General features: G+C 36.1%; 2 protein-coding genes across 4 annotated transcripts; one reads left to right on the top strand and one right to left on the bottom strand.

Moving 5' to 3' along the window:
• Nucleotides 1-8,598: 8,598 nt before the first annotated feature.
• LOC112275578 (enhancer of polycomb-like protein 1) lies at nucleotides 8,599-13,197 on the bottom strand. Of its 2 annotated transcripts, none has more exons than XM_024506054.3 (12): nucleotides 12,658-13,197; nucleotides 12,360-12,492; nucleotides 11,815-11,917; nucleotides 11,315-11,438; nucleotides 11,083-11,148; nucleotides 10,799-10,837; nucleotides 10,478-10,558; nucleotides 10,174-10,221; nucleotides 9,878-9,928; nucleotides 9,663-9,740; nucleotides 9,217-9,474; nucleotides 8,599-8,994 (listed from the first exon to the last, which is right to left on the bottom strand). In XM_024506054.3, exons 1-12 carry the CDS (start codon nucleotides 12,799-12,801, stop codon nucleotides 8,626-8,628), a joined length of 1,494 nt encoding a protein of 497 aa, XP_024361822.1. In that variant the 5' UTR covers nucleotides 12,802-13,197; the 3' UTR covers nucleotides 8,599-8,625. The 2 variants fall into 2 exon arrangements, with proteins under 2 accessions (XP_024361822.1, XP_024361821.1); XM_024506053.3 differs by having other exon boundaries at nucleotides 12,360-12,501; nucleotides 12,658-13,145.
• A 2,785-nt stretch (nucleotides 13,198-15,982) lies between these two features.
• LOC149986494 (uncharacterized) lies at nucleotides 15,983-18,334 on the top strand. Of its 2 annotated transcripts, XM_090246691.1 has the most exons (3): nucleotides 15,983-16,122; nucleotides 16,378-16,648; nucleotides 17,449-18,334. In XM_090246691.1, exons 2-3 carry the CDS (start codon nucleotides 16,586-16,588, stop codon nucleotides 18,148-18,150), a joined length of 765 nt encoding a protein of 254 aa, XP_090102817.1. In that variant the 5' UTR covers nucleotides 15,983-16,122; nucleotides 16,378-16,585; the 3' UTR covers nucleotides 18,151-18,334. The 2 variants fall into 2 exon arrangements, with proteins under 2 accessions (XP_090102817.1, XP_090102818.1); XM_090246692.1 differs by having other exon boundaries at nucleotides 16,048-16,609.
• The last annotated feature ends 706 nt before the right edge of the window (nucleotides 18,335-19,040 follow it).

The raw sequence follows: 19,040 nt of genomic DNA, 5'->3' as shown, positions 1-19,040 counted from the left end.
GGACCAATCTAAAGCTTATTACAAAATAAGTTGGCTACACTAAAAGACTACATTGATAAAAAAAAATGGCTAAGAACTTCATTTGTCATTCAAAATCTCTAACATTAGCTCTTAACTTATTTGTGAAGAAAAAGTATGGATCTTTGTAGATGTATATAGACTATCATAGATTTAAAAAGATCACTATTAAAAATAGATATTCTTTACTTTTGATTTCAAGACTATTTAACCAATTCAATTAAATAAAGATCTATAAAAAAATAGATCTACAAGGAATATTTAACCTGGTTTCTATCAAAGAAAGAGATGAATAGAAGACTACTTTTTAAATTATGTATAGATATTTCAAATAAACTAGTTGGTATTTAACATCTTATAAATAGTATTTTTTATAAGTTTCTTGATAATTTTGCTATCTACTATGTAGATGATATTTTAATCTATTCTAAGAATACATAAAGAAATAAACTTCATATTCATCATGTGTTACAAAAACTTAAAAATGCAAGATTATATATCAAGATGAAAAAGTGTGTATTCTATATTTTTCAAGTTAACTTCTTAAAGTAGATTATTTTCAACAAAGGCCTTAAGATAGATCCCAAGAAGATTTAAACTATTATGGATTAGAAGATTTTAAAAATAAATAGAGATATGTAATATTTTTTAGGATTTATTAACTGTTATCAAACCTTCATTAAAAACTTTTTTTAAGTTATAGCTCCTATTACATGTCTGACTTGTAAAGACAAACTTAAGTAGAGTAAAAAAATTGAAGTATGTTTTGAAGCCTTAAAGATAGCATTTATTTATGCACTAATCTTATATTAAATCAATTTTTTTAAGGCATTTTTTATAAAAATAAATCTATAAGACTTTGCTATGAGTGCCATTTTATTACAAATAGAAGTAGATAATAAGCTCTATTTAGTAGCTTTTCATTCTAGAAAATTTTCAATAGCCAAAATTAACTACAAGATCCATAACAAAGAGCTTCTTACAATTATGGATTCATTTCAAGAATAGCGTCATTATTTAAAAGATACTTTTAATCCAGTCACCATGTATGTAAATCACAAGAACCTCAAGTGTTTCATGTCGGTACATATTTTGAATCATTGGCAAGCTACTTGGTGCATGTCTTTATTAAGATTTGATTTCAATTTCACTAATTGTTCCAAAAAATAATAAGATTTATCAAATGTCCTTTCTAGATGTTCTTATTTTTTACCATAAGAAGAACAATATATCTTTTGTTCAATAAAGAATGATTATCTTAAAGCTAGAGCATTTTCATCTTTAAGCAATGAAATCAATATCAATTGTTGATTCAAAATTTTTCAAGCAAGTTCAATTGAGTATGTTCTTTTATTCTTTTATTCATAATATTAAAAATAATTCTTCTAAGTCTTATGATGCTTTTAATTTCAAGTTCAAGAATAATCTATTTTATTTTAGAAATAATTTTATATTTTAGAAAGCAAATCACAATTACGTTTTTTTCAAGCTTGTCATGACTTTTTGGAAATCAAGTATTTTGGATATAATAAGACTTTGGATCTAATATCTAGAGATTTTTAGAGGCCTCAAATATAAAAGGTAATTAGAGACTTTATACAATCATGTGACATTTATTCAAGATCAAAAACTCCTTTTCATCAATCTTATGGACTTTCTAAACCATTACTTATTCTAGAACAACCATAGTTTCCTATTTCTATGGATTTTATTATGGATCTTCCAATCTGAGATTTGTATGTTTTTATATTTGTGATAGTAGATCATTTCAATAAAATGGCACTTTTGTATTATGTATAAAACCTATCATTAGTGAAGAAATAACTTATATTTTTTTTGATAATATCTATTATTATCATAAATTATCCAAAGATATTATATTAGATAGGAGGATTCAATTTATATTAATATTATGGAGAATTATTTTTAACATTCTAAAGATGGACATAAAGACATCTTTGACCTTTCATCTTCAAATGAATGGATAAGTAGAGCATTTAAATCAAGATTTGGAGCAATATTTAAGATGTACTATCAACTATCAACTAAATGATTTTTTTAAAATAATATAATATATTCTTCTATGTAATAAATATATTTTTTTATTAATTATGGTTATCATCTATGACTTAACACTTTTGACTTTTTAGAAGTTGATAATCCTGTGGTCAAAGATTTGACTAATTATTTATTTGAGCTACATACAGCAACGAAGAAACAATTAAAAGAAACTTAAGAATGACAAAAGATCAACATAGATGCGTATTGTAAGGAGCAACCTAAATTCTACGTTAGCAACAAGGTATGGTTACTTTGTCATAGTATCAAGATTAGTTGCCTTTGAGATAATTACCTTTATCAAGGTAATTTAAGATTACCTTAAGCTTCAATCATTTCCTATTTGTCAACAAGTCAATCTTACTACTTTTCAATTATATCTATTAGAGTCTATAAAGATCTGTCTTATATTTCATGTATCTCTTCTTTAGTCATAAAAGATAATGAATATCTAAAATATGAAAGCTAGCAAAAAATTTAGCAAATACAACAAAGAAGATTAAGGCTTTTTATTAAGAACATCCATCAAAATCAAGATAAAGAATATGAAATCTTTGCTAATAAAGAAACAAGATGTAAGAAAGATAGTTTTTTATCTTCTATCTTTGTTTGTAATTTCTATATACTTGTAGAACTAAAAAGATGGAGAACCAAAAACTAGCAGATTCAACTCAAGAGTTATTTTTTGCTCACTTACCAAATAAGACATTGCAATTGTCACAACCTTTAAGATGATGTAATTAAGATGAAGATCCTCAAGAACAATATGCCCTTCCTTGAATAAATGGTAAGACATAATGTGTTTGGTATCACGACCTTAGAAAAGACTCTTGATGCTTAATGATTTTATTAGACGTAGAAATGACTCTTGATAATATTTCAAATGTTTTATTTGAAAGGAGTTATGAAGGCCTTAACAATGATCAAATAATAGGGTTGTCTTCTTGCCCTAAGGATACTATGGATGGCTAAGAGGACCTATCAACCATCTTCATAGAAAACAAAGATTAGAGTATGTGTCAAACATAATTTGTCGCATCTTGGATTTCTTTTATATATATTTGCTGCTCCTCATGGAACTTGTTTCTAAAAAGGAAGATAATGTCACAAACATACATATTTATTTCAATAATTATCTATATGATTAGATAGAAGTAATTGAAAGTAGATTAATTTCATAATATCTTATAGAAAAGCTTCCTAGAAGCTTTATAAACGCGGCTTTGACTTTACACTTATTTGTAGGTTGAAAACTTAATCAACAAGTTAGCCACATGTCACATATGTTGGTAGCTTGTAAAATAAACTAATTATATGGCATACATATAGAAAACTTGTTTTACAAGTTAAGACATGTGTCTTAAAATTTGGACATGTGTCAAAAGTTGTATAAAATGTTGCCATGTAGCTCTTAATTAGATATTTTATATAGAGACAAGAGTGAAGCTTTCTTCACTCTTGTCAACATCTTTCTTGTTTTTAGTGTAGTTTCAAGAGCCTATAATCTTTTTGTCTTTGGCAAAAGCCATCCTAGTCTTAATACTATATTACTTTTGAAGTAAATATTTATTCTTCTTAAGTTATACAACAGTGTTTTAATATTCTTCTTGTTTTGATTCTTATCCTTGACACAAACTAGGCTACAAATTGCCTCTTATCTCTGTATTGGAAAAACTTGCCCTCTTCAACAAAGCAATCACATCAGCAAAAAAATCCAATTATTATCCATGCAAATCAATGCAACAACAACCAAAATACTACAATTGAATGCCTTCAACCTCAACAAATGACATGGCAACCACATGAATAAATCCAATCATTAACAATTGCAATATCAAAGGATGTGATGTGAAGGAGAATGTTTTACATCAACACACCAACATGTCACTAGGATTACTGACCTAGAGATATCAACTAGACCAAATCCAGCCATGTAAGCACCCTTCTGTATAGCCATTAGTTAGGTTTAGAAAACCTACAAGTAGACCAAGCTGACAGTCGCTCTTTAGTTTATAGAGGCACTGCACCTACCAACCAGCTAATCGTAGCAACAATAGAAAATAACAAACGCCAAAGAGAATAGTGGCAGCAAATCCAAGTGATGGGTTCATGTAAATAAGCATAATTTCATTGCACTCGATAATGAAAAGCAACACCGTTATTCCACATCCTTCTCTCGGATGTGATTCTATTATGTTCCAATATTGTTTTGCGGTAATGTCTCCAGCTGCATTTGATAAGGTTTCGCTGACACACACTACAGTCTAATCCTGACAATGCTGTTTCGAAGCGGTGAGCAACTGCGAGGCACGTTTTCAAACAAACAATCCTGTCAAAACTTCATTTAGCTCATGTTAAGCTTCTTCGATCAAGTGCATAGTAGATGATGTGCAGGAGGTTTGTGACTAAGACTTGGAATTAATGAGGCCTGCAGACATGAACGGAGAAAAACCCAGAAACGGTGACTCGGATAGCGCCGCCTGCAGAGCGCTTGATTAACTGTTCTCATAAACTCGGAAGCATATTCTCCAAGAGTGCATCTCATTCGGCTTTTGTGCAATTCCAAGGGTTGAAGTGCGAAGGATCATTCGTAAGTAATCCAATATTCTATGTTGCTTATAGGAATGTCTTTATAAATTTGAAAAAATATGTAGTTTGCCGCTGGAGCGAATGCTAATTAGATCCTTATTAATTTAAAACAGACGGCATGCATCGCACTGCTTCACAATATGGAATGCAAATGCAAATGCAAATCGCCGAAGTTTAGTTTAGTACCAGGATTGGCTACAAACTCCTGGTCTATGGCCCTTTCACATGAGTATGCTACCTATACTCGTTAACTCCTATTGTTTCGCGTTTGTTCAAGTGCAAAGCTAAATAGTTGAGATGCTGACAGCGGGGAAAAAAAAAAAAAAAAAAAAAAAAAAAAACACAATCATACATTGCCTGATCATTTAAGATCACTGGGGGAGCAGCGACGTCTGCTGTGCTTCCAGGCCATCAAGCCCCTAGACATCTGAGTGGCGCAAGGTAGAGTTGCAAAGTGAAAATAAAAAAACGCTTCCAAGAGACATTCTCAAATTTCACTATGTCTCGGAACTACTCACAAACATATGCTCAAACCTGCTTCCCCTTCGTGTGAAACATCGGGAGATTAGTTGAGGGTTGTCTCTACTGATCTGTTGGAACAGGTATGCATTTTCATTTTCCTTGAAATGAGCAGGTGGGAGACTTGTGATGGATAACACTACCGTTAATCATTCATTAGCGCAAAATAATTCTGACGGCTTGTGAATTTCACAGTGAAAGAAGTCGGTGCGGCGTGACCAGAAGTGTGACCTGATGAGGACGTATAGTGGCAGTTTTCTAATGTCCGACCGAATCTCGTGGCTTCCAAGATGGACGCCAAATGTGGGGCGAGGGCAGATCGTCAACTGGCAGCTGCAACGCGCAACCAATGCAGATGTTTAACACGATTGTTACTTTGTTTGATGAACTCTTCGGACGGAGTGATGAGAACCCAACTACGAAAAGAGGTCTAGCAAATCATTGAGGCACCAAAATTCGTCACAAAGAAGCATGGCGACTTTTGTCTTCTAACGTCTCTTCTGAACTAGCCAAAGGTCATTGCTCGTCTGTGCGGACCAGCCACCACGATTAAATCTTCCCAGGGTGTGTATATACTGCTGCAGCTTCGCATTTTGCCAGAGCCAGCATGTGTGGCACAAACAAGCTACGCTTGTCTTTTCCTTTCAAACTGCCGAAGACTAAAGAGAAATCAAAAGACAAGGAGATAATTGAAATCAAAGACCCTGAAACCAGAGAGCCTCATCCGAATTTGCAACCAACCAAAAGCGCATTCAAGAGCATGAATTCTTCTTCACCGGGTGGTAGCTCGGAGAGAAGAGGCTTCAAAAAACATGTTAGGTTTACGACCCAACTGGATTTGACATCAGTCAAGGACGGAGGAGGATCCAAGCACACTCTTAAGTCGCCTCTGCCTTCATCACGGCACTATGTGTATGAAAGTGGCTGAAGCCGGCGCAAACTCTGCAACTCTCCCCCTGGGGCGCTATATCGCAATCACACTCGACGCCATTGTCTACGCAATAACCAACGACATGACAATCTGAGTGCGAGTATCACACACACACACACACACACGCACATACGATTGATTATTTGCACACATCAAAAGCGTGCGAGACGGTTTTTTCTGTCGAATGAGTTTCATCTGGGAAACATCTTCCCCCGCAAATCAAACCAATGGAGGTTGCTGAATTGCAAATCAGTGGCAACAACTTCAAAGGCACCCAATTCTGCAAAGAGACATGAGCGACTACATCCAGCAACGGAAAGGTTCGATCAAATCCTTCTTCACGGCGGCCAAAATAACGGATATGTCGGTACGTTTCATCCCAACTTTCAACTATTCGGACAATGTTATTAACGTATTAGTTAATTCTCGCAATTAGGGTTTCCACGTTAATCCAGTCCCACATTCTTAATTTGATAAACTTCTACAAAACCCATGTTACATTGTTTTGCAAAATGATCCTGAAAATCTCTCCTAAAATAATTTACAACCATGGACTTCCATTGCATTTGCAGTTTTGTTCTTAAGGAAGGCCATAAAATAAAAATGAATTATGGCTGATTTTGATTCCATAGTTGTGATATATATAATTCTATGAAGGCACATAAAACCATGTTTTGGGTTTGGACATGAGGCCTACACCATCTAAGATTGGATTGGAACTTTTTGGAAATTTGGTTTGAATACCAAAAGATACCTTTTCTACATGTTGTGAAGGTATATTATGTATAATTTAATATAAAAAAAATCTTTTGAGACAAATGTTTTTTCAGTATGAATGATAAGATGGTCATTAAAAATTTGAAATGGATGTGAATTCAAAATATATAATTAATTTGGTAATATATTACTCATGTTTCATTAATTGTATCAATGTAGAAATTTTGACTGATCATAAATAAAACAAAATAAATGAGGAATGTTGTTGATGGAAGAAAATGAATATATATATATATATATATATATGAAGAAGAAGAAGAAGAAGAAGAAGAAGATAAGTATTTTACAGAAGAAGTATTTTTAAACGGATAATCAGAGTTCAGAAACTTTTGTAAAACATATAGAATTAAAGTAAAAAATTCAGCATGCATTTGCATAAATGAAATTTAAATAAATTTATTGTGGGTCATAAATTAAATTAAAAATATGTACATGTTAAAACTTAAAATAAACATGACATGATATTACATCATATTAATGTGCTTTGTATTCATCAAATTGAAATTACATTCTTATCAAAAAATTATATTCTAATCAAAAAATTTAGAAAAATACAACATACTTTGCTTTGATGTTATGTATTAAATCATTTAGTTAATATTACATAAAAATAGAATAAATATGTTAAAAAAATATTATGTTTATGAAACCAAGGTCAATAGTGTTTTGTAGATTCTTAAATTTTATCCTAAATTATGAATCTGAGAAATTCATCAATTTAATATGTTAATTTGTTTCTTAATTTTTTGTAGATTCTTAATTACATCAGGGATAAAGTTAAAAACTACAACTTTCTTAATTTAAGATAAGACTACAACACTATAATAAATATAACAGGAGGTTGTTTCATTTATCCCATTCAAACGAAAATCTCGTAGTTGCAAAGTCTTGCTACACTAAACTTACAAAGAGTGTTTTTTTCTTTTTCTTTTCTTTTCTTTACTTTTTTTTTGTTCTGTTTTTATCTAAAATACATTCCTTTTGTGTCGCAAAACAAGGCACAACATAAAACACATTAAAAACAAAAATTGTTGAAAGGGAACTGGAGGATATAACCTCCTCTGCCTTCAATAGGAAATTATATCTTCTAAATAAAAATTGCAACATGGAACATCAACATCTTCCCAACATTCTCCAAAAGCATACTTAACTTCGTATCGTCTTTCTCTGTTTTTATTTTTTATTTTTTATCTTTTTATTCTCTTTGAAGTGCCACTCTCTACTTTGCTGCGTGGTTTCAATGAAAGTGTTTATGGCGAAACTTCCTCTGGAATCTATGAAGAATAGACAACTCGCACATACTATAGTTCAACCACTGCATCATGCTGGACAACTTCACAAGTTGCTCAAGAAAATTCTGAATTCCATAAGAAAAACCTGTCGGTGCTAACCCACTTAACCAGTGTTGCACATGTCACTTCTTCACACTGAAATAAGAGCAGGCATTTCTTGAAAATCCAGCGGCGTAACAAAAGAAGTATCCGCACACGTCAAAAAGACATAAGAAGCCGCCAAACATACCAGAGATGGGTGAATATCTTATGGAAGAAACTGACGATGCAATACCAATGGAGGCAAAAAAAAAAAAAAAAAAAAAAAAAAAAAAAAAAAAACAGACAAACAAACAAACAAACAAAACAAAGCAAAATAAAATAAAATAAAATAAGCCATCTACTAACCAAGATGAAAAGAGACCAGGCATGATCTGGTGAGCAATTTCCCTTACTTCAAAATTAGAAGGGTGTAGCACTAGTACTTGGAGGTGCAGGTCCAAAATGCACAGCAGATGGGATTGTATCCGTATGGGCAAGGGGATCTGCAACACGCCTAAACGGGCGGGCTCCGAATCTATTTACAGGAGCTCCAATCGACAATGAAGAGATGTGGCTATGGCTATGGTTATGGCTATCGAACGGGGAGCCAATAAACGGGTTCCACCGATCATATACAATACGACCTCCACGGCCGATTCTAGCAGACAAGCGAAATGATGAGAACTTTGGGTCATTTTCTCTAAAACCAATACCTGCGGCTGCTAGTTTTCCTGAATCTAATGGTTTTGTGAATAAAAAGGCTGGCTCCATAGGGTCCAAGTTTTTCATCTGTAAAGGGCAGCAGCAACAGTAGCGGTAAGAAACTGGCAGCAGGAATCATCTGAGCTACAGAAAAGCAAAGCTAACCCAAGAGGAAAAAATAATCTAATCATTGCCACAGGCTACACCAATCAAACTGTGAATTGTTCTTAATTGGTGTAAGCATAACTAGACATTGAAAACAGCAGGAAACATGCTCGTTATGTGCAATATAGGCGTGAGAAAGAATACCTTCTCTTTCATTTGATATCGAGGAGGAGGAAATCTAGGCCTTCTTCTCGGCCTACGAATCTCCTGGTGTTCATTTGCAGCGACGCCATCATAAGGAGACAAATTCAGTTCCAAGGTCGACACCGAGCGGCCAAATTTTACCCCATTCACATGATCGCCTCTCGACATGAATCGATGCCCATCCTCTGCCCGGCCAAACTTGCTTGAGGGCAATCCCCCACCATCGTCTTCCGCTCGTAAAGCGTCATGTTGTGCAAACTGCAATGTTTCCCAGTTACGTGTTACAAATTCTTGCGAACATGCAGAATTCATTCATGATAGAGTAAACACGAACACAAAACCATAAGCAACATGTAAGTCTATGACTACCGCATTTCAGGTGTATAGGCATTTGACAAGAAACATTAATCGTGATGCCTAATAGCAAGTGAAGAGAAAGGCTTTACCTGGTCAGCTTTCAGTCTTAACTGCAATCTTTGAGCATTTGCTTCTACCTCCACAATCTCCCGCTTCCTTTCCTCCCTCTGAGGGAATTTCAGGATAGTGTCAGAGCATAACAATGCTATATCGCTTAAAATTTTAGCGAAGAGATAGAACAAAAGCAAAATATGAACAAAGAACGGAAGTCCATCGCCTACGGTTAGTCGAGTACAAATCATACCTGCTGTACAGCTCGTATAAGCAGCAGTGATCTTTCGATGTTGAGGCGAACCTAAACCAGCCAAACCCAGTTCACGCCACAATTAATCAGAATTAAGATTAACATCAATTTCTGCGTCTTGAACTAAGAGTTACTCTCAGCAGAGAAAGAAACACTGAAGTAATAAGGAACGGCAGAAACTAGAATGTCCAAAAAGATAAACCATTTTAGACAAAAAAAAATGGACGTCAATACTTGTGAAGATGTTTTTTTCAAATAAGCTCTTCAGTAACACATAAGAGATCCAGTCACAGTACCTGACGGAGCTTTTCAAAAGATTGCAAATCATTCTCGCGTCTTTGCATCTGCACACAAAATTTTCAAGTCAGGAAAACAGCTCTGCATGACTCTCGTCAACTGATTTTCATATAGTCCACAAAAAAGGTCCTAAAAGAGTTGATTGACCATGACTCACTGAAAATTAAATAGGAAATACGATGCGACTTTTCACTAAGACTTGGCGATTAATGAGAAATGTCAGGTTAGGCAGCAAGAATGAAACGTCTCATTCATAAATATCTAATACAACATAAGCAAGTTAGATATGGATAGAATCAGTACGCGACGAGTGTGTGGACGGTGAATTTTCTCCCTTGGTCTGAACACGTTGAACGGATTCGTGTCATTTACAGGTGGAGGTGGCTGCAAAATAAAACGACTCTTGTAAGTTACTACTAAGGGTGAAAATATTTGTTATGATCACAATATTCCAAAACGATGAAGCCAAAATGTGCAGACACTCAATAATGTTTCGCCATCACAGCACGGAAATGAACAAGAACAAGCACCAAATATTGATTGCTGGACGTTATTTTTAGCTCCAACTTTCAACTTCGCAGAAAGAAACAAGAGCAGTTGATAGTGAAAGGTAAGAGGAAGAACCTGTAGTCGACGAAGGATAGGCTTTTGCCATTTCTCTCTCTGCGTTAACCAGGCTCACGATTTAGGAACCAATTAATACATCGGCAAAATTTAGTTTCATATCACAGAACAACTGCAAAGCTTCACACCAGCAAATATGATCTCAACCAAGACATAATTAGAAGTTGGAATGCAAAGGGAAACACATGCACAAACTATTCAAACACTTGAGCATTGCCCAGCGAATTGGTATAAAACTACCTATGCTCCCACAATCAGCAAATCCGCAAAAAAGAAATGAGAACCTTTATCCTCCAGTAATCATACACAGCTCCGAGTACAGTAGGCCTGTTAATAACTTGTTTCAGCACCTGCAATTATGCTGCACAACCATCAGTCTCCTAACAACAGTGTTTTCTATCTGCTGCTAGAGTTGGATCAACAAGAATAATCTTGAGCCAATTAAATTCCTAATTTCAAAATATCAATCTAAAATGAGACCTCGCACAACAAGGGGCACAGTGGTGAGAAAATGACCTCAATTGCAACATCCTTCGTAAGAACAATTGGGATGGGCGCACCGAGTACTGGTACTAACGACCCTTGCCTTTCCGCTGTCTTGTGATCCATAATTTCCAACTTGTACAACATCATCTCAAACCTGCACAGGTGAAACCACCAATTCAGCTCATTGGATACTGGTGCTCCTATTAAAACATGTATACACTTCAAGACGTTAACTCAAAAAGCCACCATACAAGCATTCCAGAGAATCATAACCAGCCCACATGTAAACGACAAGTCACCACACAAGGACAAGAGCAATTCCGAACCTGAACTGCCCAGCCAGGCAATCAAAATAAAAATACTAAAATAAATAAAATAAAAAGAAGGCAAAATAAGAACAAGAAATTACGCTTCAGTGTCATGCAAAGACTAGAGACCGAAATTTAATAATGAAGTTTCATGCATAGAGATATCGACATGAATGACGATAACAAAGTGCAATGATGCTGCTAATGTCAAGAGACCATTACTTCTCTGGTTGCAGAATTTTACGATCGTTATTAAACTGCAGAAGCCAGATTTCGTCATCGTTATCCAGGTCATATTCACAGAATTCCGTGTTTTCATTCCTTGCTGCAACAAACAAACGTGAGAAAGTCAATGACCGTGTTACTATTGCTTCACAGCATAAGTGGGCAATGTAATGTAATAATTTCACATATACTGTTAGACGCCATCCAGGACACGATCTCAGTCAGCTGCATTGAATGCATACGACAGTATCACATCTACTGCACTACGGCAGCTACATGCCTAGAATTAGCTTACAAACAAAGTAACATGAACAGTTATGAAAAATGCAAAAAAGATAAAAAATTTATGCCAAAGGCTGCTCTCTAATCTATAAAGAAAGATCTAAAAAAACAAAAAAAAAAAAAAAAAAAAAAAAAAAAAAGTGTAGACGAGTCCGACCCATTCAATATTATAACTCAAATTACGTAAAATCCTGAAATCGTATCCAAATTGCAAAGGGTATTGTACAGAGCAGGAATTGGCCAGGTTCCACGGCACATACCTGGTCGCCCCCGTATGTAAGAGGGAGGCTGCACAAACGACTGCGTGTAGTCCTTCTCATAGCTGTCGACAACTAGGAATTGGGGTGTTGGAATCTCCGACCCCGTTCCAGCTTTCTTCGCAGGGGTTAGCACCTGTGAGACCTCCAACAGCCAAACTTCATAAAGCACTGAAAATAAATCCGGATAATCCAAAAAAACAAACAAACAAACAAACAATCAAAACCAAACCTCTAACTACTCAACAATCAGATTATATCATCCTGTTCCATCGCAAATGCAGACACAGGGGGGGCTCACCAAATTCTCGCATTCGACATCATTCGAAGAGTGCGCAGCGCGACCGACATTCGAATCCTCGAAGTCAAGGTCCTTGATAGACTTCACAATCGGAAGCTTTTTGTGGATGTCTAACGGCCTAGGTCTGAAGGACAATCGGCTCATGGCGACGTACCGGTGGCTCCCACACGCATGGAGGAACTGGAATCGCCCCACGACACGCCTACCCACACAAAAATATATATATTTATATATATAATCCCAACAGCAACGCCCTGCGAAGGCCCAAACCCTAAATCTTTCCAGCAACAATCGACGTCCCGACAAGGGTGTAGACCATGTCGGGAATCAATCCGCGAGCTAAATCGATGACGACGCGCATTCAGGGTGGCAAATGAATTGAGGGTTTTGTTGGGTTTTGTTGAATTGCGGGAGAATACACAGGATTCAACAGGACCTTGCTTCCTTGCTCAGACCCTCCTGCTGCTGCTCCTGCACCTGCAAATCAATCAGTTGCAAGCAAGAGTAGCCCTCGCTCCCTCGCTCCCTCGCTCCCTCGCTCCCGTTCTGCCGCCGTTATCATTTGCGGCAGGCTGCGTTTGCGCCGACGGCAATCGGCGTCAATACTGGTGTGCCTAATCCCGTTTCGTATCCTATACCCGCTAATCCTACCCTTAACCGCACCGTGGCTCCATGTTACATCATTATAAATTTGTATGTATGTATGTATGTATAAAAGGATGTATAATTGTAGATATATATATATATATATATGTGTGTGTGTGTGTGTGTGTGTGTGTGTGTATTACAATTTGGATATTAGGAAATGGGTGCATTGATGTTATTGACTATTTTGAAGGTTTCAGTTCCTTCTAGTAAATTTGCGATATGAAAAGATTTCTTGTAATTTTTTTCAAATTTGGTAATTGCTGTGCAATGTAGTTTAGAATTCTAAAATAGCCCTTTTAAAACTTGGTGAAGTTGTTTTTAACGAAAGAAAAAGGAATGAAAAAAAAGTGCCAGGATAATAAAAAGGAAATTTTGTTGTTTTGGGTGAAAATGATGTTTAAAGTCACGTTTTTTCAGATAATCGTGAGATCAAAGTATTTGAACATTCTACTATTTTATTTTAATTTTGTCAACTGGTAGTGGAATTGGAGTGTGGATTTTCATTTTTGTATTTTTTGTGGATATGAAGTGCACATTAGAAAAATACACACAAGTAATGGTGTAGAAGTGGGAAGAAGAGATTGTGGTGGTGGATAATATTTATACAAAAAAAATTAAAAATTAAAAAGGGGGGGGGATGAAGGCTTATGATCTTCGAATGAGTGTTATTATCCAGCCAACTACTTTTTTTGATGGGTTTCTATAAAGAATTATTCATTTGATTTATTAATGGGACATACTAACAGATTTTTGAAATGGCCACATTCACTGTTCACACAGGAATGAACTGGTTAACAATTTTTTTAATGTTACCCAATACAATAAGCACTGTATGCCAATTCTAATGTTGAAAAAATTCTGATCAGTGCTATGTGATTTTTCAGAAATCATGATTCAATGAAGGAAAAAACAAATTGAAGAATGTTTCTTAACTTGAATTGTATATATTTTTGTTTAAAAATAATGGGTGTGTGTACTTTCTCTCTCTCTCTGTCTCTCTCTCTAAATATATATATATATATATATATATATGTTTAGAGAGAGAGAGAAAATTCCTTGTTATTGTCCTATGGGAACAACATGGTTGATTCAAGGGGAATTTACAAATAGGGGAATAAATCTGAAAGTATTTGCAAATAGGGAAATGATTTTTTGCTTGCAACAGATAAAGCAAACAAAATAAAAGTAAATACAAATGGGGGACTGAAATAATGTTTTGAACAAAAGTTTTGTGTTCTGAAAGAACATGTAGCATGCAAATATTAAAATAGAAATATTTATAATTCATGAAACATAATTTAAGCTTTGGTAAATATGTCGCAACATAATCCAAAAGTACTCATTTATTAAAAATCCAAAAAATGAATTAGAATCCTGCATAAAATCAAGTTCTGATAAAACTTATACACAACTGTTTGAATTAAATAGTTTTTATAACTGAAGCTCAATGTGTGTTTCGACTTTTCTACACAAATCCTCAATGCTTATGATGTAATGTTGTCAAAAAAAAAAAAAAAACAAAAACAAAAACAAAACAAATGAATAAATAAATAAATAAATCATATGCTTAATGCAAGTTCACCCATATTCATATAAACTATTTATCAACATGCATACAAAAATAAACATTTTAAATTTGTATAATTGATTATTATTGGAATTTCTTCAAAAGTATAGGTTATGCAATAAATTAACATGGTATACATTATCTGTGCTAAAATAAAAAATTACTGTTTCATGTACCTTATTTTGAATTAAATATAACATTTTGAAAAAGAAACTGTTTGGATGAATTATGGAAAAATAACTACAAGAACAATATTTCAATATACATATATTCTGTATAAGTGTGATTGATTTCTCTCTACATGTTGTTTTATCTTCTGAAGTTAAATTTCAGAAATAGTTACAGTACAACTACGTCTAAAGAGTTTTATGAAGACTAAAAATAAACACTTACACAATCAATATTATGCATCTATAGAAAATGTACTAGGGTTTTTCACCTTAGAAATTTATACAAGTATATCGACATATTATGCAATTACATTGAGGTCAAATATTCCCTTCTAGAGATTTAAAAAAGAAAATAAAAGAAAAAAATAAACAAATAAAAAATAGGGAATTGCAACCAATTATACCCAAAATCAATTATATATACATACACACATATATATATATATATATATATATATATATATATTAGAAATGTAGGGAATATTTGATGAAAAGGGTGAACAATGTTTTAGAGATATTACCTATGTTATATATGAAATAAGATACATTCAAAACTTATTTTATTGTATTTCAAAGACTTGCATTGGGTATGATATTACATAATTTTGATTTCAAATCAATTCACTCAAAAAATTGAATTTACTAAGCAATAAGATTTTGGTTTACTCTCTGAATAGTAAAAAAGTAAAGAAGAAAAAGAAAAAGATGGAATAAGCAAACATAGTTAAATCAACACACTCTCCATATCTACGTGGGACGGACTTCAGCCTTTTACTTTCACCACGTCACGTTCAGTACACTTTTATTTTTACCAATGTGAATATGCCAACTTTTCACTTTCACTCGTTAAAATTTTCATTTTGCACTTTTTGTCCTCGGACGCGTCCTTCTACTTTCATGCACGCGAGCGTGCCTTTTACTTTTTCCCACGAGGTCGTGTGATCGTCGTGTTACGGTGGTGTAGAGAGGGCTGTGGCCATTACTTCTGCTGCCAACGGTCCACACAGTGCTGCGGTTTGCGCGACCACGGGTGCGAGCGATGCTTCATCCGGGAAAGCATATTCCTGGAACATTGCAGAGGTCACATATCCCGAAATGGCCAATCTGCCTTCGCATCGTTGCGGCTCTGTTTTTCTTTTTGTCTGTCGTGTTGCGTCCCCGACGTCAGTTTTCTCTCTTTTGAAGTTACCAGAAGAAGTAGTTATATTTTTATTTTTCCGGTTTTCAGTAAGGAGTTTGAGGTTGCAGCCATGGTGTTGTACTGTCAGTCAGGCTGTTATTAGCATCTGTATGCTTGTAGGCGGGCACTGATTAGTGTTTTTCCCCATGGACAAGGCATTCTCTGAGTTCAGAGTTTCTGACAACCACTGCACGTTAAGGTGGCCGTTGCTTTCAGAGGTCGGGAAGGGCGGAGCGGTAACTCTCGTGGATCATCAGGATGCGGGAAAAGAGAAGCATAGAACTCGGGGAGTAAACCCCTGAGTCATAAATTACCCGCAGGACTCGTAACAGAACAGTGAGATGCGGAGAAGATGCTTGGCTAATGGCACGATGTTTTGGTGATGAGGTGCTTTTTACCTTACCCTGCAGGCCAGCGTATGCAGAGGTAGAATCTTCCCCGCCATTTTCACGTCCTCATTGAGCGTGTCGTAGCGTACACGATCAATGGTGGGATTTTCGATGGTGAGGGTCACATTCTTCAGAGAAAAGTGAGGCGAAGGGTTCGGGAAGGGGCCACCAAGTAGTCCATTACATTGCAGACGTGCACTCGTTTTGACGACTTGCACATAACATTCTTTCTTCTTTTATCCTCGCGGGCTCCCATTTTTTCACTCTTTCTAATTTTGCCTCTTTTTATCCCACGATTCATCTTCAAACCTTTGATAAAACACGTTTCTGGTCTCCTGCAATCGGATACTCTGCCGCGCTTCTTTGTGTTTGGTCCTCCTCCTCCGAATGCGTGACCGCATGCACCAGCTGCTTATATACCTTTCGCATGCAATCTATGCATACTGATTATTACAGAGCACGTTTCGAGGGTTTTGCCCCTCGTGAGTCTTGGTCTTGGTTGAGAGGTTGTGAGGAAAGCGGGTCAAATTCTCAGAGTTCGTTAACGATTTATGATGAAGAAACTCAAACTCGTGATTCTGAACTCTTAGTTGATTCTCGAGGAAGATGACGGAGTGGGTCAGGCATAGAGTGCTTAGTACCTGCATTTGAGAGCTCGCTGGGGACTGCTTCTTTTTAATCACGATGGGGTCGAAATGTGATATATCGTACATGTCCCCTGTTTCAAAATGGGAACCCCCATCTCGTAGGCGGAGTGCAGAATTCTGCACCAGTCATCTTCGTCCAGCCCCAGGCGATCGTACTTCACGTGGTCTCAAATCTATGGATCTTTCGCAGGTGCCATCATCCGGTTCACCGAAATCTTCAGGGCAACATATAGGGGGTAGAATTATGAAGCTTCTGAAGCTGAGGAAGAAATCCAGTTCCAAAACAAGCATTACTGTTCTCTCCCAAGAGTCATTGGAGCCTTCTCTACATACGTTTCGCTTTCAAGACCAAATCGGTATCAAAGGCTTTGCCGCTGTTGAAGATGTTATGGAGAGGTATCATTATGACTCTGATGAACATAGTGGGAGTTATGTCGCAAGCGGTCATTGCGATCGTCCTGGTCCAAATTCGTGTTCGACCTCCGGCCGAAGTTCTGCCTCTGCTCAATCCTTCGGCAGCAGTAATGTCAGCAGACCAGTTACGCCACGGGCTAATTCCATTCTCGCCGGCCATGGGCAGTCTAGCGCAGCGCTCATGGCCAACATTCTCATTTCGATTTCCCACATGGATGAAGAAGACGAGCACAGCTGTGGACTTCGCCCTCCGACTGCCGAAGGACCTCATGAGTCCGCATGGCATCAACCTCGAGATGAAATCTATGCTGAGTCGCCCAGAGGGAAGCACTTATCCTCAAAATTGAACTCGGGACGCAGCACTCTTTCTGGACGTTTTAACCCGAAAGCTGGAGGATGCATCATAGACCAACATTTGACGAGTCCAGGACCTTCTCGCCGCTTTGGTAAACTAGACCTTACTAAAATTGTAGGTTGATGAAGTGCGATGATCAACACCTGTCGCAGGTCAGATAGAACTAGAAGTAAATGGTAAGCGATGTTATATTAAAGCAGCTAGCTCTCGCCGATGGCCACTCCAAGCTCATTACAATAATCTTCTGTGTACAGAATATCTTGGTGTTGTAATAATCAGTGATCAGCTTTTATCTTCGTTTCTTCAATTGCAATTTTGTTATCAACGTCGTCTTGCAGAATTAGAGAAATCATGCATTAGGTTCGCTTTGATGATAGTCAGTGGCAGTTATACTGCGGCAAGTTCAAGGTCGTGTCAATGTGTCACTGTTATTGCTTCATGCAACGATGTTACTGGAGACCGATTTATTTTAATTTTTTTTTTTTTTTTTTTCTCTGTCAACTGACTGTGTGGTCTGCCTTTGAAGGCAAATCCTTCGCTTCATTTGATCGATGGAAATCTTGTCCTCTTCCAGTCTCGTCAGTGAACTCTTCAGAAAGCTTTCAGCAGATGGACATGGTCAGTGGTCTGTCTGAAAATGATGCAGCAATGGATCTTTTCCAAAGAAATAAGAATAATAATTATTATAATAATAACCGTAGAGGTTTATCAGTTACATTGTTTTCAACGGAATCCTGTGAACCTGATACATTGTGATTCGACAACTTCTCATCTGTGTCAGCAATCAATCAGGAAAATCATTTCAGAGCCTCTTATAGTCAAAACACGTGAGGTTTATTGACCACCATTCGAGGATTCTCGCACTGGTTTTGCGGGTATACTCTTAGCTTCCTGTTGTTGCAATCCAATTCACGAATGTCCGTTGCAAGCTCCTGTTATCATCAACATGCAATGTCGCATGAAGATTCCGCTATAGTTTGGTAGACATGAATATCCTGCTCCCACAATGATCA

Source organism: Physcomitrium patens, chromosome 23, assembly GCF_059467195.1.
Source record: "Physcomitrium patens ecotype Gransden chromosome 23, ASM5946719v1, whole genome shotgun sequence".
In the NCBI taxonomy this organism is placed as follows: domain Eukaryota; kingdom Viridiplantae; phylum Streptophyta; class Bryopsida; order Funariales; family Funariaceae; genus Physcomitrium; species Physcomitrium patens.
This window is presented reverse-complemented; position numbering and strand designations above follow the sequence as displayed.